Source organism: Saccopteryx leptura, chromosome 11 (assembly GCF_036850995.1).
Source record: "Saccopteryx leptura isolate mSacLep1 chromosome 11, mSacLep1_pri_phased_curated, whole genome shotgun sequence".
NCBI classification, from domain to species: domain Eukaryota; kingdom Metazoa; phylum Chordata; class Mammalia; order Chiroptera; family Emballonuridae; genus Saccopteryx; species Saccopteryx leptura.
In genome coordinates this window covers 56,819,866-56,846,408 of record NC_089513.1, presented here as the reverse complement: position 1 = coordinate 56,846,408, position 26,543 = coordinate 56,819,866, and the positions used below count along the sequence as shown (strand labels likewise).

General features: G+C 41.0%; 1 protein-coding gene and 1 long non-coding RNA gene across 3 annotated transcripts in view; one reads left to right on the top strand and one right to left on the bottom strand.

Moving 5' to 3' along the window:
• Positions 1-19,260, bottom strand: part of NDUFV2 (NADH:ubiquinone oxidoreductase core subunit V2) — a 33,512-nt gene extending 14,252 nt beyond the window's left edge. The window contains exons 1-4 of the mRNA XM_066352942.1: positions 19,061-19,260; positions 5,995-6,060; positions 4,545-4,607; positions 4,341-4,457 (exon numbers count right to left, since the gene is read on the bottom strand). Coding sequence (XP_066209039.1) covers positions 4,341-4,457; positions 4,545-4,607; positions 5,995-6,060; positions 19,061-19,114 — 300 coding nt within the window. The 5' untranslated portion in view covers positions 19,115-19,260. The remainder of the gene's footprint in view (positions 1-4,340; positions 4,458-4,544; positions 4,608-5,994; positions 6,061-19,060) is intronic.
• Positions 19,261-19,313: 53 nt separating this feature from the next.
• Positions 19,314-25,177, top strand: LOC136383254 (uncharacterized). 2 transcript variants are annotated; one of them, XR_010747384.1, is made up of 4 exons: positions 19,314-19,435; positions 21,995-22,097; positions 23,368-23,533; positions 24,701-25,177. It is a non-coding gene; the product is annotated as an uncharacterized lncRNA (long non-coding RNA). The 2 variants fall into 2 exon arrangements; XR_010747383.1 differs by having other exon boundaries at positions 23,368-23,541.
• The last annotated feature ends 1,366 nt before the right edge of the window (positions 25,178-26,543 follow it).

The following is a 26,543-nucleotide window of genomic DNA, read 5'->3' as shown; positions in this document are numbered from 1 at the left end:
ACCAGGGACTCACTATCTGAGCGCAGTTCTCTTGGTCAGGGCAAGTCTGTTAGGGAAAACAAGGCTTTCTAGCTGTTTGGTAGGACTGGTCCACACACAGTCTACCACAACTATAATCCTGGCTACAACTTTCTAGGTGATCTAATATCTGTTAGGTCCTTAAGACTTGATAACTGGCAGTCTAAAAAATTTATATATATAACCTCATTTGACATGAAAGAAGTTTGTTAAATGGTATTTCAGATGACCAAAATGTTAAACTTTCTTATAACAGGGATTCTAAAAAAAAACAACAAACTCTCAGAAGACATCTAATCACAGCTCAACTGTGAAGATAATTTGGTGATACTAAACTAGGCATGTACCTCTAAATCTGGAGGGCTCTTTCAAAATATACCTGCTGGAGCCTGAAAAAATATATACTGGTGACCTACCACTGGGAGTAAGGCCCTGATGTGCACCAGAGTGATGGTTAAGGAACTAATGCATGAGTTTCTGAATTTTGTTTTTAAGGTTGGGCTTTTCTTTGGAGGTGGAGAGAAACAGTAACATTAAAAGTCTGAAATGTAGGCCCTGGCCGGTTGGCTCAGCGGTAGAGCGTCGGCCTGGCGTGCAGGAGTCCCGGGTTCAATTCCCGGCCAGGGCACACAGGAGAGGCGCCCATTTGCTTCTCCACCCCTCCCCCTCTCCTTCCTCTCTGTCTCTCTCTTCCCCTCCCGCCGGGGCTCCATTGGAGCGAGGATGGCCCGGGCGCTGGGGATGGCTCTGTGGCCTCTGCCTCAGGCGCTAGAGTGGCTCTGGACGCTAGAGTGGCTCTGGACGTGGCGGAGTGACACCCCAGAGGGGCAGGGCATCGCCCCCTGGTGGGCATGCCGGGTGAATCCCGGTCGAGCGCATGCGGGAGTCTGACTGCCTCTCCGTTTCCAGCTTCGGAAAAATGAAAAAAAAAAAAAGTCTGAAATGTAGTGTAAAGAATCTTGATTCTATTCTCTGTGTGCTATTTCCTGCTTCTCACACATACACATCCAATTCAAAATAGAATAGGGTATATTTTTGAAATGTTCTCACATTAGCTTCTCATTTATTTTATTTTTGCTCTGCTAAACTTGTCATTCAGTAAGACTTCTAATAAATTTTTGCCTGACCTGTGGTGGCGCAGTGGATGAAGCATCAACCTGTAATGCTGAGGTCATCTGTTTGAAATCCCAGGCTTGCCTGGTCAAGGCACACATGAGAAGCAACTACTATGAGTTGATGCTTCCTGCCCCCGCCCCTTTCTCTCTCTCTCTCTCTCCCCCCCTTCTCTTTAGAAAAAGGGGGAGACACACATAAATTTTTGCAAAGAAGTATCTAAAACATCCCTCAATTATTATTTAGAAACTTGGCTATTATAATATAGAAAACAATATATGAGTTATTGGGGGAAAAAACAACCCCACTTGACTATGTTTACTAAGTATGGTACCAACCAAACGTGCTTTGTAACATTTTTTCATAATCAAAAAAATACTAAGGGTTCACAATAGTGTTAGGATACTACACAAAGCATGTAAGAAATCAATGAACTAAATTTAAAACCTGCATTTGGGATTCCATTAGATAAATTGAGGACATTCCTATTCTCCAAGAATGATGATAATGATCTAAGCCTAACAAAACAAGTAAAATTTAGAAAGTGAAAAGAATGAAGCAGAGCAGAATCCCTGCAATAGTCAAGTAGAAAACCCATTGAATTGGAAATAGTTCCCAGCTCTTTTTAAAATTTTTTTATCTTTCTGAAGTGAGAAGCGGGGAGGCAGAGAGACAGACTCCCGCATGCGCCTGACCAGGATCCACCCCGCAAGCCTGCGAGGGAGCGATGTTCTGCCCATCTGGGCTGTTGCTCCATTGCAACTGGAGCCATTCTAGTGCCCGAGGCAGAGGCCATGGAGCCATCCTCAGCACCCAGGCCAACTTGCTCCAATGGAGCCTTGGCTGCAGGAGAGGAAGAAAGAGGGAGAGAGAAAGGAGAGGGGGAAGGGTAGAAAAGCAGATTGGCACTTCTCCCTGTGTGCCCTGGCTGGGAATCGAACCCAGAACTTTCACATGCTGGGCCAACGCTCTACCACTGAGCCAAATGGCCAGGGCCAGTTCCCAGCTCTTATCACTTAGAAATCATAACTTGCCTGGCCTGTGGTGGCACAGTGGATAAAGTATGGACCCAGAATGCAGAGGTCACCGGTTTGAAACTCTGGTCAAGGCACATACAACAAGCAATCAATGAACTACTAAAGTAAAGCAACTATGAGTTGATACTTCTCACTCTCCCCCATTTCTCTCTCCTCCTCTCATTATAAAATCAATAAATAAAAAGTCTTAAAATATTTGTCTTTTGTATGATATCCTGCCTATTAAAAATAAAAAAAGATACAGGCCCTGGCCAGTTGGCTCAGTGGTAGAGAGTCAGCAGTATGTGGATGCCCTGGGTTCAATTCCCAGTCAGGGCACACAGGAGAAGTGACCATCTACTTCTCCTTTTCTCCCCCTCCTCATTCTTTCTCTTTCTCTCCCGCCCTCTCTCTCTCTCCCCCCCCCCCCCCCCCCCCCCCCCGCAGCCGTGGCTCAATTGGGTCGAGTGCTTCAGCCCTGTACTGAGGATGGCTCCATGGAGCCAAGTCTCAGGTGCTAAAAAGAATTCAGTTGAGAGCATGGCCCCAGATAGGGGGTTACTAGGGGAGTCCTGGTCGGTGCATGCGGGAGCCTGTCTCTCTATCTCCCCTCCTCTCACTTGGAAAAGAAAGAAATCTATACTTTTCATTGTATCACACTGGCTTATTAGTTTTGTGATTCTCCTAAGAATCAAATATGTGGTTTTGTATAGCACTTTGTAAACTTTACACTGTAACATAATACCATACAAATGTAGTTATATTAATAGACTATGAATAAACTTGATATCTGGATTAGAGCTGTAAATACAATCAGTACAAATAATGAATCCTAAATATGTATGACTAGACTAATCTCATTTAACTGGGTCACCCATAGCATTTCTGTAGGTTGTTGACTCCAAGTAACACAATCAAGTGTCATATACCATGTATTATATATTTTTGTTAAAGCCTGTTGCCAAAGAGAAAAATATTTTAAAAACTCACCATTAGTTATGAGCAGATCCTTTTTTCCTATAATTTTAGTGTTTAAATAGTACATTAATTTTCAGACTATCCTGACAGCATATTATACGCATTTGGGATCTTTTCTCTTTATTATGGCCATTTCTCTCAAAAAAGGGGGGGGGGGAAGAAAACCTTACTATAATACCTTTACTATTTCTTGCAAGGATAAAAAACTCTACTTTTTCAGTTCTCTGCATTACTAAGGGAACCAACAATCTCATATATTAAAAAAAAAAATTTAGGCTCTGGCCAGTGGCTCAGTGGATAAAGCACTGACCCGGCATATGGACATCCCAGTTCGATTGATCATCTGATTATCCCCCCTCTCCTTTACCCCCTTCTCTCCCTCTTCCCCTCCCATAGCTGGTGGCCCAGGCGATGAGGATAGCTCCACTTGAGTGTCATAGCCTCAGGCACTAAAAATAGCTGGGAAACGAGCATTAATTCCAGATGGGGCTGGGTAGATCCTGATCAGGGCGCATGAAAAAATTTTTTTTCAATTTTTGAGAGAGGAAGGGGAAATAAGGAAAGAGAAAGAGGGAGAAAGGGAGGAAGAGAAGGAGGAAGGGAGGGAGAAAAAGAGGGGTGGGAGAGAAAGGAGGGAAGAAGAGAGAGAGAGAGAGACAAACACATCAATTTTTTTTTACAGAGACAGAGAGAGGGATAGATAGGGACAGACAGACAGAAATGAAGAGAGATGAGAAGCATCAATCATTAGTTTTTCATTGCGACACCTTAGTTGTTCATTAATTATATGTGCCTTGACCGTGGGGCTATAGCAGACCGAGTAACCCTTTGCTCAAGCCAGTGACCTTGGGTCCAAGCAGGTGAACTCTGCTCAAACCAGATGAGCTGGCACTCAAGCTGGCAACCTCGAGGTCTCGAACCTGGGTCCTCCGCATCCCAGTCCAATGCTCTATCCACTGCGCCACCGCCTGGTCAGGCTCAATTTTTTGTTCCACTTATTTATGCATTCATTGGTTGATTCTTGTATGCATCCTGACCAGGGAATTGAACTCTCAACCTTGGTATATTAGGATGAAACTTTAACCAACTGAGGTACCTGATGAGGGCAAACTCATATATTGATATTTTGACATTAATGACTATCAGAGGAATTTCTACACAAGGAAGTTACCATACACAAGCTCTACTCTTTTTAAACTAAGACAAAAAAGATACCTTGTTCATAGCAGAGATAGGTAGCCATCCATTCTGTCTTTGGGCTAAATCCAGGACTGGAAGCACAGCTGCTGCTTTATGCCCTTCTGGATAGTTTTTCACAATCGCCTCTATCCTCTGTGTCAAAGAAAAAGCACCAGTTTTTATACATCTGCAAGATACTAAATATTTTGTACATTAGTTATCAAGTTAATTTTGTCATACCTTATAGTTTTCTGGTGTGAAATCAAATGGAGTATCTGGGTTATTCTCAGGAGTATCTCTGTGCTACACAAAAGGAAAACAATGTTTTCTAAAAACAATCAAAATTCCTCAAAAGTCTGAATAACTGCACATTACTGTTACTACTGATCATTTAATCTCTTCACTTTATTTTCAACTCGATAGAAATCAGTCAATCTTTGCATCAAAAATAATGGCTAAACTAATTATTGAATACACATATTAGGAATATGATCACCAAAGTAGTGTCAGCAGAATTAAAAATTTTCAAAATCGCCATTTAATTGTTAAGAGAAGGAGGTTTAGGACCAAAAACAAAGTGTTATCCAACTTGATTAGAGGACAGGATCTTCTAATGTAATTACCAAAACATTACTAATTAGTAGAAGAAGCCTTACAAAGATAGAATTTTGGGTGTGAACACATGTTCACTTTTCCGAGAGTGTGCATCAAACTGTCAAAGGGACTCACTATTTTAGGGAGGGTACAAAAGCATCATCTCTTTCCCACAAAACAGATACTAGCCAACAGCAAGAAGCTTTTTTTTCTCTGTAAAAACAAGCCCTCTAAAAACTGACAAGAAAGGGCAAGTCAACAGGAAATCAAATGAGTCACAGTGAGATTAGCACTTACATTGATTCATGTTTTTTTTATAAGGGAAATACAAAATTGAATTTCTCAATATGTTAATTTTACTTTTTCAAGAACATAAAACAGGGAAGAAAACAAAAACTTTGGACAATGACCACAAACCTTGGCATATCCGATATGATTTTAGACAAAGATGATAAAATAAAAAGCAGAAATCTATGTATCCATGGTATGCTATGGCACTGGCTTTAAGATTCAGCCTGGAAATAGTTCAGGTTACAAAACTATACCACTAACTCTAAATCATAGAAGTCCACTAAATTGCCTTTAAATAATACCAAATTAATTAAAGGAGATAAATTATTTTATCCATTCTGAATTGTATAATAAAGCTGGGAGTTCACTGACCTTCATCTGTAGTTAAACCCTGGAAAACAAAGGCCAACTGCCAATGTATTCATTCTGTTACTAAAATTTGTAAGTTTCAAACTAGTGCCATTTTGGGATTCTCCAAGTTGCAGCCCCAAAATCTTCAGTTAGCCAACATGGCCGAGTTTTAAGAACCCGAAGTGTGAAATCAGGTTAGGGCACACTCATGGTAATTTTATCAAATAGTAATCTAAATTCTTATTCCCAGAGTTGCTCTGGTACCAATTTAAACTTGAGAGGTTTAGCTGGTACCACACATCTTTTGAAAAGTATTCAATTAATTATATTTAAATTCCCACAGTGGTCAGGACACACCAAAGAAATGTCTATTTAAGATATTTTGGGTTATTACAGCAGATTTACTCAAGTTTTCAAGTCTTTTCATTCTGAAGAAATCTAACTAATTACTTACCACAAATAAGGCACCTCCAGCTCCATTCTGCACAGCTGTCTTATGCAAATTTCTTATATGTTTTCCCTTAAATTTTAAGAAAACTTAGTAAATCACAAGCCTTAAGAAATTTTTCATAAGAAAATACCTTAATATCCATAACTAAAAATAATAGAACAACTTACGGAAGTAAAAGGTCTTAAGAGATTTGGTCTACTACCCAACACCTGCCCATTCTAAGCGGTATGTATATAAAAACAAAACAAAATCCAAAGGTAATGTTATTAATTTGCCTAAGGTCACACATAAAAGTTGCTGGAAGAACCTGTATTAAACCCGTATCTTCTGAGCTGTGTATTCTTTCTACAACAGTTTGTTGGCATATACTTGAAGAGTTAATACACCATTAACTTACTGCCTTTCACTTTTGTCTGAATCAAGTTGGATGCCAGCTCTCACTTAGTGTGGACATTCATAAACATGCTTTCATTTTGTACAAGTGAGTCATACACTCTTGTACAAATGAGTCAACTGTAGCCTCCTTGTCAATTCTTTACTAAATTAGTTTAAAAACTTCAGCCATAAAAGTAGTTTCAGAAAGCTGCTTCTAATGGATGCCATGAATACTGACCATACTCAATTGTTTTGGAAAAAATCCATTTGATTCCCCTCTGCCTTACATTTCATTTCTCTTTGCTCTGTTGCTCCTCCCATGGTTTCTATCTTCTCTACCCTTCCCCCACCCCCATGAAAAGCAACTCAATTATTTGGAAATCTTCTGATTTCTGAGTTCTACTAACCACAGATGGTAGAATACTGGATGAAACCAAGCATGGGACTGGTGAAGAGTTGGATAGTTCAAAGAATGCAAACACAATAGAGAAGGAAGTAAAGGCAGTGATATAATCATATACTTAACTGTTCCCTAGGTCCAAATACTATTTCAGTTAAAGAAATAAGTTTATATAGAGCATTTGCTTTAATTAACAAGACAAGACCCAGGTATAGAATGTGAGATATAGGTATAAAATATGAGAATAATAAATATATAAGTTTCAGGATTACGAGGGAGGGAAGAATTATCTATTACTAGTACACAAGGGGACTTTAACTGGGTAGGCTTTGTTTCTTTCTTAGGCAGCAAGTGGATACAGTGTTTATTATACTCTTTTTGATTTTAATGTTTTTAAATGCAATATATATCAAAGAGACAGTTTATGTTCTTACACTTTTATTCAATTTCTCCCAAATTGCTTTAGGATTAACCTCTGAATTAAAAATAAGGTTATGTCTATATCCCTGATTTGCCTGTCCAGACCTGGACTGAGATAAACATTAAACTAAGGCCATAATTCCCAAATAATATTATAATAACAATATCAGCATAAATTTTTGAAAAATTAACTGAAACTAACATTTAGAAGACAGTACCCACCATGACATTACTGAGAATATATACATATTTTAAATCAAAGATTTTTAAATAACAATGAGTTACTTGACTAAATTCTCAGAGAAAACAAAGGATTTCATAACTTCTGAACCCAAAATTTTCTGGCTTGGTTGGCTTTTAATCCACTCCCTCAGGGTGGGTGTTCTCAGGACTCAGTTCTGTTCTGTGCTCTTTATAGATACTTTGCTACTGAGAGTTATCTGTTTTCATTTATTAACTCTATGCTGATGACTTTAGAATTTCATATACATCTGATGACAAAAAGTTCACAGCTTGAGGTCATGAATGTATATAAATCCATAAGAACATGAGTAAATTAATATCACAATATTCAAAGTCAATTACCAGTAATTAAAGACACGCAACTTTAAATGACTTAAAGTTATTTAAATGACTTTCCAGCTATCAAATTAGCAAAGATTTTTTTTTTAAAGATAACATTCAATTCTGTTGAGTATATGGAGAGGTGGGATGCTTATACATTAGGTAAAAATTGACAGTCGTTTAAGAAAGCAAACTATCAGTGAACAACTATAAAGTAAAGCATCTACAAGTTAATGTTTCTCATCTCTCTATCTCTCCCTTCCTGTCAAATAAATACAATAAATAAGGTACCACCACGGGGGGAGGGGGAGGGAAGAAAGCAAACTGGCATCATTAACCGACAGACTAAAAAAATTTTTCATCTTTTAACTTAATTCTACTTTTAGAAATTTATCCTAAGGAACAGTAGAAAATGAGGATAATGATATATAATATATATATAAATATTTTCTATAATGTCTGTATATAGCAAAATACAAGCAATTAAAAAGCCCAACATAGGAAGGTTTTAAAGACATATGAACAATTCCAACAAGAATCCTATTTTTTTAAATAGTGACATAGAAAGCTTTTGTACTACAACCACAACTGAAAAACATCAGGATTAAACAGACAAACAAAAAAGCACAAACTGCCATCCCAATTCTATTCAATCTAGACACTAAGGGACAGACGGGAAGGCCATACACAAGTGCTTCTCTGTTATTTATGTTAACAAAATCATAAGCATTTATTACTTTTATAGTTTGTTTCTTATACTTTTCTCTATTTTCCAGGTTTTCTATTTAGCATGGACTGACAAACTGGGGAACCCTCCCCCCAAAAAAACCTATAAAAGAAAACATTTATCAGGTACAAAACAAAACTTATCACCTCTACTGTAAATCCTATTTCTCCTTCCAGTTCCAACTAATTTTATCAAACTCAAAATTAAAAGATCTTCAGGGGTTTTTTTTGTTTTTTTTTCTGAAGCTAGAAACAGGGAGAGACAGACTCCCGCATCCGCCCGACCGGGATCCACCCAGCACGCCCACCAGGGTGCGATGCTCTGCCCCTCCAGAGCGCCTGGGGCAGAGGCCAAGGAGCCATCCCCAGTGCCCGGGCCATCTTTGCTCCAATGGAGCCTCGGCTGCCGGCTGCCGAGGGGAAGAGAGAGACAGAGAGGAAGGAGAGGGGGAGGGGTGGAAAAGCAGATGGGCGCTTCTCCTGTGTGCCCTGGCCAAGAATCGAACCCGGGACTTCTACATGCCAGGCCAACGCTCTACCACTGAGCCAACGGGCCAGGGCAAAACATCTTCAGTTTTGATTCAATATTTGATCCTTTCCTTATTATTCCAGGATCTGCCACATACTTTTATTTAAAGTAAAAAAATATAGAGATAATCTTGAAAATTGGTCAATAGGACTTTGTCGCTACGTATTGGAAAATTTATTGAGGCACTTAATGACTGACCTGTAGTTCTGAATATACACACAGGCTTATATACATACATATACTTTATCCAAAATGAAGTGTATTAAAATCCGAATCACTGAAGACAAACTATTGATAGAGAACAGTTAGGAAAAAACATCTAAGTTATAGAAAAAAAAACAAGACACCGGAGTTTCAGATTTCTTTGTTGTTGTTGAAGATCCAGGGGTCCCAAACTAGGGCCCTCAGGCCGCATGCAGCCCCAAAGCACTTCCAGAAGGGGCACCTCTTTCATTGGTGGTCAGTGAGAGGAGTATTGTATGTGGCAGCTCTCCAACGGTCTGGGGGACAGACAGTGAACTGGCCCCCTGTGTAAAAAATTTGGGGACCCCTGCTTACTAACATGTGACCTTGCACAAGTTGCAGTTTTTTTAAGCCTTATTTTCTATACTTGTAAAACAGGGATATTTGCTTACTGGAGTGTTTTAAGGTTCAAGGAATAAAATCTCTCTGAAAGTACTATGTAACCGTTAAAGCATTATCCATCTATTTAGCTGATATGGGGATAAAACATTGAAGAACCGAAAAGTGGCCCTGGCTGGGAGCACAATACATAAAGAAGCATCGAGGTTGCCAGTTTGATCCTGGGGTAGCCAGCTCAAGCCCCAGTCAGGGTACATATGAGAAGCAATCAAAGGGTGCACAGCTAAGTGGAACAACGAGATGATGTTTCTTTCTCTCTCTCTCCCTTCCCCCACATTCTCAAAAACCAACCAAACAAACAAAAAAATGAGGGAAAACAAAAGAACTGATAAGTGGAGGATTTAAACAATCATGTTTTAAGAATCAAACAGATACCGGTAATTTAAAATCAAACTTTGTTGACTCTAACAGTCTCTCACTTGACACACACACACACAAAAAGATTAAAGATTACTGAGTTTCTTGCATTTGCACATAATTATTTTTATTATTTATATCTATACAAGACTGCTGAGTTTTCTGGTGAAAGTATATCTTAGATATGTAGTTGAAAAATACCATCTCCTTCCTCTCTACTGAAATTATCAAATAAATATTACTTTTTACTTAATAGGGGAAAGAGGAAGCAGTGTTGACAGACACTTTTCCTTGGGTCTCAGGTTTCTGCACATTTTCTGTGCAGAGGTACTAAGCACCAAGTTTTTTTCCAGACTATCTTTTCAAGGCATTTTGTAGAGAATGTCTCCCTCTGAGGCAAAGGTAAGAAAGATTTTCTTGCAGCTGTGGTTGGGTTCCTCAGCTGGGATGCACAACATTCAACTGGGCTGTGCCATGTCACTTCCAAGAGATCTGAAGGCCAACATGAACTTGAAGCTCATGCTGACTGCTATGCTGAGTAATAAAGCTGTCTGTCTCTGACCCAAGAGTCTCTGCCAACATCCATGAAACTGGGGCAGATTACTTGTTTGCTTGCGAGTAAAATCTCAGAGCGTTCACAGTTCTTGACAAGAAAGTCAAAATCTACAAATACCCCAGTCTCCATGTCATACTATTTTTCAAAATATAGAAATTATAATATAGAGAATAGTATATAAAGAATACAGGAATAATATTAATATAGAGATATTATAAAAGAAACCAATTAACAGTAGCTATCTCTAGAAAGGGGGGACAAGGGATCTGGAGTGAGAGGGAAATATGCTCTTTACTATAATATATGCAACATATATTTACACCTTTATCCTTATTCCTTTTTTTTTTTTTTTTTTTATTCTTTTTGCTGGAAACGGGGAGAGACAGTCAGACAGACTCCCGCATGCGCCCAACCGGGATCCACCCGGCACGCCCTCCAGGGGGCGATGCTCTGCCCCTCTGGGGCATCGCTCTGTTGCGACCAGAGCCACTCTAGCACCTGGGGCAGAGGCCAAGGAGCCATCCCCAGCGCCCGGGGCCATCCTTGCTCCAATGGAGCCTTGGCTGCGGGAGGGGAAGAGAGAGACAGAGAGGAAGGAGGAGGTGGGGGTGGAGAAGCAAATGGGCGCTTCCCCTATGTGCCCTGGCCGGGAATCGAACCCGGGTCCCCCGCACGCCAGGCCGACGCTCTACCGCTGAGCCAACTGGCCAGGGCCTTTATCCTTATTCTTTACTCCTAATATATAACATATATTTTGTTTTTACTATGACATCTATATCCTTGTGTACTGTTTTGAGTTTTTTGCCATGTATGTGTATCACAATTCAATTTTTAAAAACAATCACCACTCTAGTTCTGATATCATTTCAGTGCAGTGCTCTAAGAGTTTTCCAGCTGACCCCTGCCCAATCCAAATCATCTTGTCTAACGTCACCAAAGTAATCTTTAAAATACCGCTCTGCTGATGGTGCTTGTGATGTTTAAAATGGTCAATACCAAATAGAAGTATCAATTTCATTATTTCTAAAAACCACATTTCACATTCTAATATTTCAGAACATCTTTTAAATAGTTTTTTCTACTACTTTATGTTTCCTGTGACCATCCCCAATCCCCACTCTTCATTCCTCTCCTAGACTATTGCAGTAACCTTCTAACTGGTCCCCTGCCTTCCAGTCTCACCCTTCTCCACATCTACAGAGTCTGTCCTCAAATTATGATGAGGTGAGGGGAGGTGGCAGTGGTGGGATCAATCTAATTATGCTAATTACCTAATTTAAAATTGTTCATTGCATACAGAAAAAAATCTAAACTCTGTGTGGTATGATATAACAAGTCCTTTGTGACCTTTTCCAGTCTCACCTTCCACAACAGGTTATTCCTTGCCCATATTGTTATGCTCTCTCATGTCACTGTCCTTGTACATGGAACTACCTATACCTACAACATACATCATCCACATCTCCCTCATCCGTCATGACCAAGGTTAACCTCCTCTTCTTACTCTTCTAAAAAGCCCCGAACCACTGTCTCTTTTCCCTAAGCAAAGTGAAATCACTTTATGTCATCTATTAAATTTAAATCTTCAACACACAAACCAATTTCTCTCAGTAAACTTTAGCAACTTTAGAAAGGTAGGTTAAAAGAAAATTTTTTTAAAACACATGACTTGCAACAAACCCAATTTAGGCTCATCCTATGTAATTTTGGGCATATCTGCCGGGGTATCTTCAGCTGTCTCACCTACAAAATGGGATAACACAACATTACACACAAAGTCACTTCCCCTCTCCCCCAACAAGGCAAAGCAAAAAATGTTTAAACATGGTCTTTAATGTTTGTAGAAAGAAATTTCCTAAAACTGATTCATAGCGTGCTTCCTAACCTGACTCCAAAAGTGGTGAGTCAAGGTTTCCCAATGGAAAACCAGACAAACACAGTCAATGAACCTACAATTTATTACCCAATGTACTGGCCTGGTAATAAACAGTGCCCAAAGAGAAGGGAAGTTCAGCTATTTATAGCTTTGAAATGGAGACTGAGTTCATATCTCCAACATAAAAGATCTGAATTTGTAGTGTGCCAATAATAAGCTACTGAACTTCACTGAATAGACTTAAAAATTTGCTCATTTTCTTTCCCTTCTAAACTGTTTAAGGCTGTGGCAGGCAGGAGTAACGATTCCCCAAAGATACCCAAGTCCTAATTCCAGGAAGCTGTGAATATGGTAATATACACAGCAAAAGAGAACTGTAGAACTATGGTTGCAGATGGAAGTAAGGTTGCTAATCAGTTGACCTTAAAATAGGGAAATTATTCTAGATTATCAGAGCTCAAAGTAGTCACAGAGGCCCTTAAAAGTTGGGAGAGAAAGAAAAGTCAGAGAAGAGTATGTGACAAAAGGTGGAAGCAAGGTCAGAGTGATGTGATGTGACATGACATGACGTTAGGTGAGAACCAGACCAGTCCTTGAAGATGGAAGAAGAGGATCATGATCTGACAAATAAAAGATAGCTTCTAGAAGCTGGAAAAGCAAAGGAAATAGATTCCCCGCTAGAATCTCCAGAAAGAAATATAACTTTGCCAACACCTTGATTTTAGACCAGTCAGACCCAAGTCAGACTTTTAACCTACAGAATCTCAAGATAGTCAATTTATACTGTGTTATATACCAAGCTTGTGATAATGTTACAGCAGCAATAGAAAACTAATACAAATTTCTTTTTGTTTTTTGTTTTTAAGAATTCCTTTAAAGCCTTTAAAGCAAAATAGACACACCCTGGGACACTACGAAATCAAGTTTAAGAATCTCTAATGCAATGAGAAAACGTCATTCTACAAAACTTAGAATTTAGAAAGAAAAAGGTCCTTACAGAAGGTTCTACTTCTAGTGTAGCTGTGTATATATTAATAGTCCAAACCACTGAGTAACACTATAAACCTTGGACAAAATATTTTTTAAAGAAATTAAAGAACAAAATACTTTCTGAAAGCATTGGAGAAAAACCCAATGCATGCAGACACAGGAGAGATTCTATACTTAAAAGAAGCCTATAAAGTGTTTTCTTTTGTTTTTTTCCTTACATCTTTTAGCCTGAAAGGCAGGCAGGCAGGCAGGCAGGCAGGCATCAATCTGGTGCTGGGCAGGTAAAACTCTGAGAAAACCTGCAACCTTAATAGTTTGATGAACCACAGGTGAGTGTGAGACAATCACAGGCATCGGAAAGTAGGGAATCCCAGAAAAGGAAGAGAGAAAGGAGAAGCCCCAAATTCTGTGGATGACCCCAAACCATGAATGCACATATGGCAGATTCCAAGCAGCTCTGCTAAAAGAACCAAAACAGTATTTGAGTTGTCTGGATTCAATCATTTAATTGCTTGTAACAACTCTTTGGAGAAATTAAAATCTAAAGCCACTGTTTACAACATCCAGGATATAATCCAAAAGTACTGAACCTACAAAAATACATAGGAAAACAACCCATTTTCAAGAAAAGATACAATCAATGGAGATGATCAAACAAGTTCAAAGCTGCTACAACCATGTTTAAAGACATAAAAGGAAGATACCATCAATGAATGAAAAGATAGAAATATAAACTATAAAAAAGAAACATGAAAATTTGCAAACTGAAAACACTATGTTTGAGAAAATGCCACAACCCTCTTACACCTAAGATAAGTAGTGGTTTGGGAGTGAGGCAATGATGAGCTGTATAGTCGTGTCAACATTACAGAAAGCCATGGGCTTGAAGGATAGAAATTATTGATCCATAATTCATAAGTTTTAGGCAATTATTGACAATCACTCGGTAAGGTATTACTGCACTTTAAAAAGAAAAACGAGGCCCTGGTCAATTGGCTCACTGGTAGAACATTGGCCTGGCATGTGGAAGTCCCGGATTCAATTCCTGGTCAGGGCACACAGGAGAAGTGCCCATCTGCTTCTCTACCCTTCCCCATCTCTTTTCTCTTTATCTCTCTCTTCCCCTCTTACAGCCAAGGCTCCATTAGAGCAAAGTTGGCCCGGGCACAGGGGGTGGCACCATCGCCTATGCCTCAGGCACTAGAATGGCTCTGGTTGCAATGGAGCAACGCCCCAGATGGGCAGAGCATCGCCCCCTAGTGGGCATGGTGGGTGGATCCCAGTCAGACACATGAGGGAGTCTGTCTCTGCCTCCCCACTTCTGACTTCACAAAAATACAAAAAGAAAAAAAGAAAAATGAGGCCTGACCAGGCGTATGCACAGTGGGTAGAGCGTCATCAGACTGGGACATGGAGGACCCAGGTTCAAAACCCTGCGGTCACTGGCTTGAGTGCGGGCTCATCGGGCATAAGCACAGGCTCACCAGGTTGAGCACGGAGTCGCTGGCTTGAGTGTGGGATCATACACATGACCCCATGATCACTGGCTTGAGCCCAGAGGTTGCTGGCTTGACGCCCAAGGTCACTGGCATGAGCCCAAGATCACTGGCTTAAGCAAAGGGTCACTTGCTCTGCTGAAGCCCCACCATCAAGACACATATGAGAAAGCAATCAATGAACAACTAAGGAGCTGCAAAGAAGAGTTGATGCTTCTCATCTCCTGTCTGTCTGTGCCTATCTGTCCCTCTCTCTGACTCTGTCTCTGTCAAAAAAATAAAAGAAAATAAAAAGAAAAATGAGGATCAGAAATTATGAAATATAGCTCAGGTTTGACAACTAGTATCTTCCAAGCACTTCTAGACACAGTACTAAGTTCTTGATATTTTTTAAGCAATGATGAACTAACTAAAAAGCTTGTGGCTAAAGAAACAACAGCTAGCTAATAAAGCAGAAATTATAACACAGAAAGCAATTTCTTTGAAAATGTAAATGGCTTCTTTAAAGCTTTCTCTATTAGGAAAGCAATTTTATTAGGGACCTCTTTATTGATACTTTTCCTGATTTTTCTTAGGTCATCTGATATCCCACCCGCTATTTGTAAAAAGGTTAGAAAACGAGACTGGGTATGTAAGTTATAGAACATACAATGAAATGCTATGCAGTATTAAAAATGGCAGTACAGAAATGTTTATGATAAGGGAAATTTATCAAAATGTTTTATGGGACAAAACAGACAACAGAACAGAGTGAACAATATCATCTGATTTTTAAAAAAATTCTGTAAGGTCTGTTCATTGCAGACATCAAAATGTTACACATTTTGGTAATTTACAAGTTGATGAGGCTATAGGTGGTTTTCATTTTGAAGCTTATTCTATTTGCTATTCTTAATGTTTTCCCTACAACGTATTGTGTATAAAGAAATTAAACTTGTAAAGCAAACTGTCTACCTTAAACTTCTACAGTGATGTATGTCAATTATTTCTCAGTAAAATTGGGAAAAATGAACGAAAAAAATAAACTTGTTCATCAAATCAACAAATATTTATTGGGTACATACTACATACCAAGCAAATAATAATTGTTAAAAAGAAAAAGTTGCAGAACTAACATAAAACGCTAAAAATTTTTCTTCCACTACCTTAATATTCTTTTTTCATTGTTAACACTGCCCTGTCAATTTATACCCTCTAAACTCTTTCTTCAAAAATGGAAGAAACTAAAATCTATATACTGGTACTCTATTTCTATCCTTTCTACTAAGAGATGAGGTCTACTCCCTATCAGCTCTCACCAAGGGTTCTACAAGAGCCTCTAATCTATTCAGTCTCCCTGCCTCTGGCTCCAATCAAACCTATTCCACCTACAGTCCCATCCAGAGATCCATCCAATACAGAAACCTGACCATGTCCCCTTGCTCCTCTAAAACCTTTCACTGACTCTCCACTGCCTCTAAGATAAATTCAAATTCTTTTTTTAATCTTTTTTTTAAGATTTTTATTTATTCATTTTTAGACAGAGGAGAGAGGAGGGGGAGAGGGAGGGAGAGAGAAAACGAGAGAAGGGGAAGGAGCAGGAAGCATCAACTCCCATAAGTGTCTTGACAGGGCAAGCCCAGAGTTTCCAACTCTCAACATCAGCATTCCAGGTTGATGCTTTATCCACTGCGCCCCCACAGGTCAGGCTCAAATTCTTTTTTAAAAACATTTATTGATTTTAGAGAGAGGAGACAGAGGGGGAGAGGAGAGGGAGGGAGAGGGGATTGTGAGGAGAGTGAGGGGAGGGGCGAGAGAGGAGGGGAGGAGAGGGGAGGGGTGGATAGTGCAGGGAAGGAGAGGAGAGGAAAAAGGGGGTGTGAGAAGGGGGAGGGAAGAGAGAAGCAAGAAGCAGCAACTTGTACTGTAATTGCTTCTGGTAAATGCCTTGAGGGGGCAAGCCCAGGGTTTCCAACCAGCGACCTCAGCATTCCCAGTTGAGGCTCTATCCACTGTGCCACCACAGGTCAGGCAGTCAACTCGCCAGCACCGTGGGCCAGGAGCTCCAAGATTTGAGCCCTGCCCACCTCTCTCACTTCATATAGGGACTCAGCTTACCTCCAACAGTGGAGCCCAGCAAAACTACTTGTGGCCTCTCATACCGTCAAGGTTTTTCTGGCCAACTATCAATAGTCTTTCCTTATGTTGTCTTCCCCACCCAGAATACCCTCACTCCATCTGACCCCATTCCAGATCCTAATGTATTCCCTCCACGAAAAATCTTACACCACCTTCAAGCCACATGACCTTAGTCATATTTCTAACACTGTACTTTAACAATGTATGATACTGACCTTAACTCAGTTCTAATTATACCAGACTATTAATTCTACAAGAGCAGGGAATGTCTAAATCTGATTATGTAACATAGGGAAGTAAAAATATCAACCTCATAAGCAAGATTTAGAATTTATACTGCTCAGAAAAATTAGGGGATATTTTATCGCTTCATTTTGAAATATCTCCTAATTTTTGCGAGCAGTGTGAATATTTAACACAGTGCTTGGCACATAGAAAAGTAGTTACCAGCCTGACCGGCAGTGGCACAGTAGATAAAGCCTCGGACTGGGATGCGGAGGACCCAGGTTCAAAACCCCGAGGTTGCCAGCTTGAGCGCAGGCTCAAATGGTTTGAGCAAAGCTCACCAGCTTGAGCCCAGGGTCGCTGGCTTGAGCAAGGGGTCACTCGCTGTGTTGTAACCCCCAGTCAAGGCACATATAAGAAAGCAATCAGGCCCTGGCCGGTTGGCTCAGCGGTAGAGCGTCCGCCTGGCGTGCGGGGGACCCCAGGTTCGATTCCCGGCCAGGGCACATAGGAGAAGCGCCCATTTGCTTCTCCACCCCTCCCCCCCTCCTTCCTCTCTGTCTCGCTCCCTGTTTCCAGCTTCAGAAAAAAAAAAAAAAAAAAAAAAAAAAGAAAGCAATCAATGAACAACTAAGATGCTGCAACAAAGAACTGATGCTTCTCATCTCTCTCCCTCTCTCTCTCTCTCTCTCTCTCACACACACACACACACACACACACACACACACACAAATAAAGTCACCAAACCTTTCATTATTATTCACATTGTTACCTGGAATCCATCAGTGCATAACCCACAATAGGACCTCATTTATAAAAAAGGATAAACTCTGCAAATTGGAATGTTACTACTTTACAACTGAAGAAACTAAGTGGGAATCACAAAGTCAGAGCTAGAAAAGGCAGTGACGTCACCACAAGTCACGCAGGTGTAACTCTAAAGCCCTGAACTCCTTCTACACTACCATGCATTACCTGTACTCCTCTCTTCCGCTGAGAACTGACTCAACCTTTCTATTTTACTGCAAAGGACAAAAAGGCTTCTTTTTTTCCAGTAAATGCCTGTTGTTATTTATAATCGTCATTTCTGGAATCTGCATTAAGTTAACTTGAGTGTTTCAGTTTCTCTGAGGTTCAATTTCCTTGCCTGAAATGAAATAATGTACTTGGATCTCAAAAAAACCACACAAGCTCTAAAATTCTGCTATGCACTTTTTGTGGTGCTGTTCTTTTACATAGTTCCATACGATATTTTACTGAACTTCCCCGATTTGCAAGGCACAGATGCAGTAAATGAAACACGGTGGTCACCCTTCTCTTGGGCCAAGAACCGCTCATAAACCAAGTAAGCCAGAGCCTCCAATTCCAGAGCTCTCTCCAGAGCGCTGCGTACTAACCGCAACAAGGTCACTAGGCTTGACATGCACGTGGCCGCCTTCGGGAGTGGGGGCACTGGCATCAGATTTGGACCACCCAGGTGCTAGGTGAAGCAGGACAAAGCAGAGCACCGAGCGGCCTCTCCTTCATCCTCTCGACAAAAATTAGGCGTAAACTTCCCAGTTCTGTGGGGAGGCCACGCACCCGCCGCAGTTAAATTTGCCGACCCTCCCTCGGAGCTCCTCGCTTGCGGTGGAGCTGCAGCAACCTCTGAGGAGACGGCGAAGGCCGCAGTGTCCTTGCCGCCGTCCGCAGGCCTGGCCAGAGCCCGGGACGCTCGTGTGCTCACAACAAAAGGTGGCAAGGAGAGAGGGAGAAGGGCGGCGGCAGTGCCCGGGCTCATGCCGAGCCTCCTTACCCACTGGGCGGTGAAACCGGCCGCCCGAGCCCGGAGCACCGCGGAGGAGAACATGGCGGGCCAAACTGTTAGTCTTTCACGACGGCGCCAGGTTAGGATCCCTAGCGAGCCCGGGACGCACGGCGTGCGCGCTCCCGAGCCAGGCCAGCACCGCCGGGACGGCAACCAGTTCCCTACGCCGAGGCTGCCATGGCGCGCGAGGGCTGCTGGGGCCCAGGGGGCGGAGATTTCCCGGGGCGAGGGGCGGAGCTAGGACCTGCAGGGCCCTAAAAGGCCGGGTGTTGCTAGCTTTGCTGGGGTCCCAGCCTTGAAAGGAAGCGTCCCTGAGCCGCGCCTTGGTCTCTTGGGGGGTGAAACAGGGACCTGGATTTACGGGTGAGATTCCCTTTGGGAGAGCCTTATAAGGACTTAATCCCCTCCTTTTTTATTGTGGTTACTTAAAAAGAAATTGTTTCAACCCCCTATAAATCATATTTTACAAATTACGGAATTGAAGATCCAGGGCTGCCACCGAGTTACGCATAGGTTCCCTTTCTTTTGCTTTAGAGATGTGTGCCGACTTATTTAGGGGTGAATTAATATGATATCTGGAGTTTCCTTCAGAATCATGGTAAATGGGAAAAATAAATGAGACAGGATTGCCATGAGTGATTAGCTGGTGAGGCTGCGTGGTAGTTCTCATTATGATTCTCGGTACATGTTAGAAATTTTCCGTAATAAAACCTGAAAAAAAAAATCACATCCTTCTTGATGTTTGTTTGGTCAGCTCTGGAAATTCCAAGTACTCATTCAGTAACAGCTGTAGTATGCACAGCGCTGTTTCCTGCTGTTTCCGGCGTACCCGGCGCTTGACTGCCTCTTGATTATTCACTTTTCTGCCTTCTTTTCTTGTTTCCTGTCCTGTACCCACCCACTCCTTTATTCTGCCCATTTTCTTTGCTATAAAACTTGTGAGTAACTTCTGGAACTGTCACAGCATTACATGGATTTCTAGAATTTATTCCTCATTAATTTAAACACTGAAATATTCCATTGTAACTCTTTATGAATCATATTTTACAAATTATGGAATTCAATTCACAGAGGGCTGCCAGCCAGTGAGCTAGAAATAAACACCAAATACCTTGATTCTCTTTCTTTTTCTTTATCTTTTTTTATATCAGTGTGTTTCTTCAAAACTAATGGCAGTATTTCCCTTTAACAGGGGAAAGTATTCTGGTCCTCAATATGATTTAAATTATTTTTATTATGAAATTACCTAAATATGTATCAATCCAACACTATTGTGGATAACACCGTACTTACAGTTCTCGTACAAGTAAAACCAAAGCATCACCAATTAAATACATACAAATTTACAAATGGATACTAGCTGATATGACTTGGATTCTTTGAATCTGGTATGCATGCTTTTGTTAGATTCTGTTAGGGCCTTCTCTAGCCTCCTAGTCTAGATTAGTCTTCATGACAGTTTCCCTACATAGGCCTGCCTCCGCTTTCATCACCACATTTGCCACATAATTATAATTTCCATAGGTGCAGAAACCTGCCCTCCCAAACCTGTTCAGGTCAAAAACTTGCAATGTACCTAGCGTATGGAAGGCATTCAGTGTTTGTTGGCTGAATGAAAAGCTTGTGCATGGTGCAAATACTGCCCTCTTTAAAAGGGTTGTATATCTCAGGTTGGATTTATGCTTATATGTATATGTATCTCTGAGAGTGCTTTTTGCTGCAAATTACAGGAGATTGAACAGTATTAGATTAATTACCTCACATGAAAAGAATCCCAGAGGGCCCTGGCGGGTTGGCTCAGCGGTAGAGCGTCGGCCTGGTGTGTGGGGGACCCGGGTTCGATTCCCGGCCAGGGCACATATAAGAGATGCGCCCATTTGCTTCTCCACACACACACACCCCTCCTTCCTCTCTGTCTCTCTCTTCCCCTCCCGCAGCCAAGGCTCCATTTGGAGCAAAGATGGCCTGGGCGCTGGGGATGGCTCCTTGGCCTCTGCCCCAGGCGCTAGAGTGGCTCTGGTTGGGGCCAAGCGACGCCCAGGAGGGGCAGAGCATCGCCCCCTGGTGGGCAGAGCGTCACCCCTGGTGGGCGTGCCGGGTGGATCCCGTGGGGCGCATGCGGGAATCTGTCTGACTGTCTCTCCCCGTTTCCAGCTTCAGAAAAATAAAAAAAAATAAAAAAATAGAATTCCAGAGGTACAGCAGTTCCAAGAGTAGATAATTCTGTTGCTCAAGGATATCCTCAAAAATTTGAGAGCCTTCCATCTTTCTACTTGATCGTACTCAGCTGTAACTCACAAGATATCTGCAGCAGTTCCAAGTATTATATGTAGATGACAACTTACCAAGAAAAAAAAATTCTTACTTCTCAAGTATCCCAGCTGTTTCTTCAGCAGAACTCTTTGTCTCATTAGCATACCTATCATGATAGTCAAGAGCTCTAGAATAGTTAAGAGTTCATGATAGTTAAGGCTCTAGAATCAGATTGCTGATTCAGATTCTATCTCAATTCTTTCTAGCTGTGTGACTTGAGGCAACTTAGTCTTTCTGGGCTTCAGTTCAGTTAATAGCACATACCCTCTTCATAGCTTTATTATGGGAATAAAATGAGCTAACACCTGTAAAGTTCACTTAAAAGCACCTAGCAAAGTCAGTACTCAGTGAATATGAGGTTCAGGTCTTCCATGGTCTTCTGGCATCTTTGGAGCTCACAATCCACTGACAAGGTATATGTGTCATTAGTGCCCCAGGGGAAAGCAAGAACTTAGAAGGTGTCCCCAATTTCTGTTGCCTAGGAGCAGAAACAAAGAGTCCAAAGAGTAATGTTTAACCTGTTAGCACTTTCTTGAATATGATACACAATGCTTTTAGTTCAACAGTCATTCAACCGCACCAGTAAGTGTGACACCACTCTGTTCACAGGTCCAAAAGATTTGTTAATGTCTAGCATGGCTTTGGCATATCCTTGACCCAATAATTCTTTCAAGTGAAGACATTGGAATCAATAACTCTCACACCCAGTACAGTGAGTTCATTTCTAGAACTACTCATAAATAGCCTAATGCATAATCAACTAGTCTTCCCAGAATCCTTAGGATAGAATTGTGGGGACTGTTTTGGGAAATTCCTGTTCTTCCTCCCACTCTCAAAGCCATTGTTTCTGGGCACAGACCAACATGGATATCAGTGATTTCATTCGCCCTATAGCCTTGATTGAATTTGGCTTGATGATATACATGTAATGAACATTGGCTGCCTGATTCACTATTCTAAATCAGTGCTTCTACCATAAGCCCAGAGAAGTTGGCTCTAATTATAATGGTGAACCCTTTAATTAAAGAATGTGTGTGTTAGAGAGGAGGTTGGGGACTGGGAGCTAGGAGAGCTACAATAATGAACAAATGTGAGAATTTTGGCTCTGTTCTCATTTTTTTTTTCCATTTAAGCACTATTGAGGACATGGTATAATGAAAACCATGAGGTTTGTGATCACAGGGACTTGGATTTGAATTCTGACCTCATCACTTGCTAGATTCTGTGAAGTTTTGGCCCTCAGTTTCTGAAAGTACAATTAGAACATTAAATAATTCAGTTTATGAAAAGTGATTAACATGGTTCCTGCACATGGTTCTTCCAGTATCTAACAAGGTGGTCCATTCCATCTGTGGAACACTATAGTCTGGTATTCTAAATTATAATTATGCCCTCGGCCACATCCTACTTATGAAAGCAGCCTTAGTGGATCACAGTGTGCTCTGCCTCTCACATGCCTGTTCTAATAAATACTGACTGGCCTGCATCACCAGATTTTTAAATTAATAACATGAAATGAAATGCATGCCCAGTCTGCTTTGAGTAAGAAGAGGAACTAAGAGCCAGTTGTTATAAAGTCACAACTCAAAGTAAGGGAAAAAAGGGATAAGGTACTGCTGGTTGAGTAAGAGAACGAGTTGGGGGTGGGGGGAAGTACCTCAAGCAAGAAATTCGAAGATGCAAAGAAGAGTAGTGATGTGGTCCCAGTGGCGCACTGAAGTCTTAGATCTGTTTCATGCTGTTTTACACTGAAATGAGGGGATGTAAGAGTAGTGAAGAACTTCATACTTCCAAGTTTTGGGATAGGTGGGACCAAAGGAGAAAATGAAAAATCAAATGTCCAGTAACTTAACTGTTCAGATTTCAAGAACAAACTTTAAACAAATAATGAAATTTTCTGTCAGAATTTGATCAATGCTTTCCTACTGGGTAATCAAAGTAATTATGCAGCAATAAATATTGATATAATATTTGCCTAACAGATTGGCAGTACTGTATTTTAAAATTTCTAATTGCTGGCCTGACCTATGGTGGAGCTGTGGATAGAGCATTGACCTGGAATACTGAGGTTGCTGGTTTGAAACCCCAGGCTTGCCTGATCAAGGCACATATGAGAAGCAATCAATGAACAACTAAAGTGATGCAACTGTGCAACTGTGAGTTGATATATCTCTCCCCCTCTCACTCTTCTCTCTTTCTAAAAATTAATAAATAAAACTCTTAAAAAAAAAAAAGTCAACCAATGAGTGCATGGATGGGTGGAACAATCAGCTGACGTTCCTCTCTCTCTCACTCTCTCCCTCCCTCTAAAAAAAAAACAAAACAATTTCTAACTGCTAATGTTGGTAAAGTATGGAGCAACAATTTCTCATCCAGTGATCATAATAATATAAATAAGATTAGCCTCTCCAGAAGGTAATTTGGCAATATGTACTGAATTTGTTAATATACATATTATTTTGCCCAGCAGTTTTGCTTCTGTGAATTTCCAGTTATATGCAGTGGTTGGCAAACTCATTAGTCAACAGAGCCAAATATCAACAGTACAAGGAATGAAATTTCTTTGGAGAGCCAAAATTTTTTTTTTTTTCTGAAGCTGGAAACGGGGAGGCAGTCAGACTCCCGCATGCGCCCGACCAGGATCCACCTGGCACACCCACCAGGGGGCAATGCTCTGCCCATCTGGGGTGTCACTCTGTTGCAACCAGAGCCACTCTAGTGCCTGGGGCAGAGGCCATGGAGCCATCCCCAGCGCCCGGGCCATCTTTTGCTCCAATGGAGCCTTGGCTGTGGGAGGGGAAGAGAGAGACAGAGAGGAAGGAGAGGGAGAGGGTTGGAGAAGCAGATGGGCGCTTCTCCTGTGTGCCCTGGCCGGGAATCGAACCCGGGACTTCTGCACGCCAGGCCAATGCTCTACCACTGAGCCAACTGGCCAGGGCTTGGAGAGCCAAATTTTTAACCTTAAACTATATAGGTAGGTCCATTCCTTATAGAGGTAGTGCCCACACTTGGTATTTTGTGGAAGAGCCACACTCAAGGGGCCAAAGAGCCGCATATGGCTCGCGAGCCACAGTTTGCCAAACAGGGTCCTAGGGAAATAACTGGAAAAATACAAAGTTGTGTGTATAAATATGTTCATCGCAGTATTATTCATCTTGAAATTCTGGGCCCTGGCCAGTTGACTCAGTGGTAGAGCATTGGCCTGGCTTGTGGAAGTCTTGGGTTTGAGTTCCAGTCAGGGCACACAGGAGAAGTGACCATCTGCTTCTGCAACCCTTCCCCTTTTCTCTTTCTCTCTTTCTTCTCCTCCTGCAGCCATGGCAAGAATGGTTTGAGCAAGTTGGCCCTGGTTGCTGAAGATGGCTCCATGGCCTCGCATCGGAGCTGTAATAGCTCAGTTGCTGAACAACGGAACAGCAGCCCCAAATGGGCAGAGCATCGCCCCCTAGTGGGCTTGCTAGGTGAATCCCAGTCAGAGTGCATGTGGGAATCTGTCTCTCAGCCTCCTGCCTCCCACTTAATAATTAAAAAAAGAAGAAGAAACAAATTCTGGAAGCCCTGTAAAGAGAAATGATCAAGTACAGCCATACAATGGGGAGTTCTATGCAGATTTAGAAATAATTAAGATTGATATTTATCATAAAGGAAAAATATCCATTATATGTTAAATTTAATTTAAAAATTTTACAAAACAGTATGTAAAATATGACCACACTTTTTGTGTGTGCACAGAAAAAATATGGGAAGGTACACATCAAAATGTTAACAAGAGTTCTCTCTGGGTGATGTGATTAAAGGTAATTTTTTTCTTTATGTCTGTGTGTTGTCTGAATTTATTTCAATTAATATGTTACTTTTATTACAAGAAAAAATGAAGCTGTGTTTATTTTGAGAATTAGTCTAATAAAGGAAAAATAAAAGTGAAAAATTAATACATAATTCTTCTATACTGACTTATTTTTAGTAGCCAAAAACCTCTTCAGAGTGTACTTCCTTTTACTGCTATTAATTTTTATTTCAGGTTTTAATTTAGAGCACCAGTGTGGGCTGGGAGGAAGGAAGTGGGCCAGTTCTTAGGCATTTGAGACAGTTTTAATTCTAAGCAGAAAATACAGCTCGGGACTCCCTCCCACATGGCTGCTCTTTAAAATCCGTGTGCGTATCTGAATTCATATCTTCTTGACCAGTTACAAAAAGATTCACATAAAACTTCTTTAAATATAAAATAATCCTCAATTAAGAAAAATTCTGTTGCATCTCAATAGTTCATTTGCTTCATACACTGTGTCATGTGGTATAAATAGCCTAAGCTATATAATGGAAGAGTGATCAGAGCAGGCTGCAATTGGTCAGAAAAGACTTTCATTCTTCATGTACTATGTAAATACATCTTCAGCCCCTATTATATGCTAGGCAGTAGGGCACCGAGTATACAAAGGCAGAAGAAGATCATAGTCCGTTGTTAGTTAGGATGAGGTTCGCAAGGTCTGGGCAGTTCTAAATGTTATTACTAAATATTATTCTTGCTAAATATTAAAATGGAGCATAGTATTTTGCAGACCAGCTGTAAATGGAATGGATTTGAAAGGAACTGAATAGGGTAAATGTAGCCAACTGCAAAGAAGAGGTCAATATATAATTGACCAAATACTGCATATAAGAAATGGCTAAACTTCCCTTCAGAGAGACAGCTTTGCTATGGTTTGTCTCCTTGTTGCAAGTAAATAAAGCTACCTGCAACAACCACTTCTTGTTCTTGAATAGAGCACCCCAAGTGATGAACCCCTTGAGTTGGGTAACACCTTCTTGGAAAGACCTAAGACACTGCAGAGAAACAATTATAATAATAGTACCTGAGCAAGATGAAATTGAAACTTAGAGAAAGAAGCCAAGGTCTTCCTGGGGGTATTAGTGTTGGGCTGGCACTTAAAAGCTACATAGGAATTTGTCATATAGGGTTTCTAGGTGATATATTTTCACCTGAAAGAACTGAAAGGTAAGTATTGTTAGAGAGCAGCTAAAAGGTCAAGGTGGCAAGTGATCCCCTAAACTGATTCTGCTAATAAAAAAGTTAGAGGAAACATTTTTTCCCTTCTTCTGAGGCCCACGCTATGAGGTACCATATTTCCCCATGTATAAGACTCACCCTTTTTGAAAA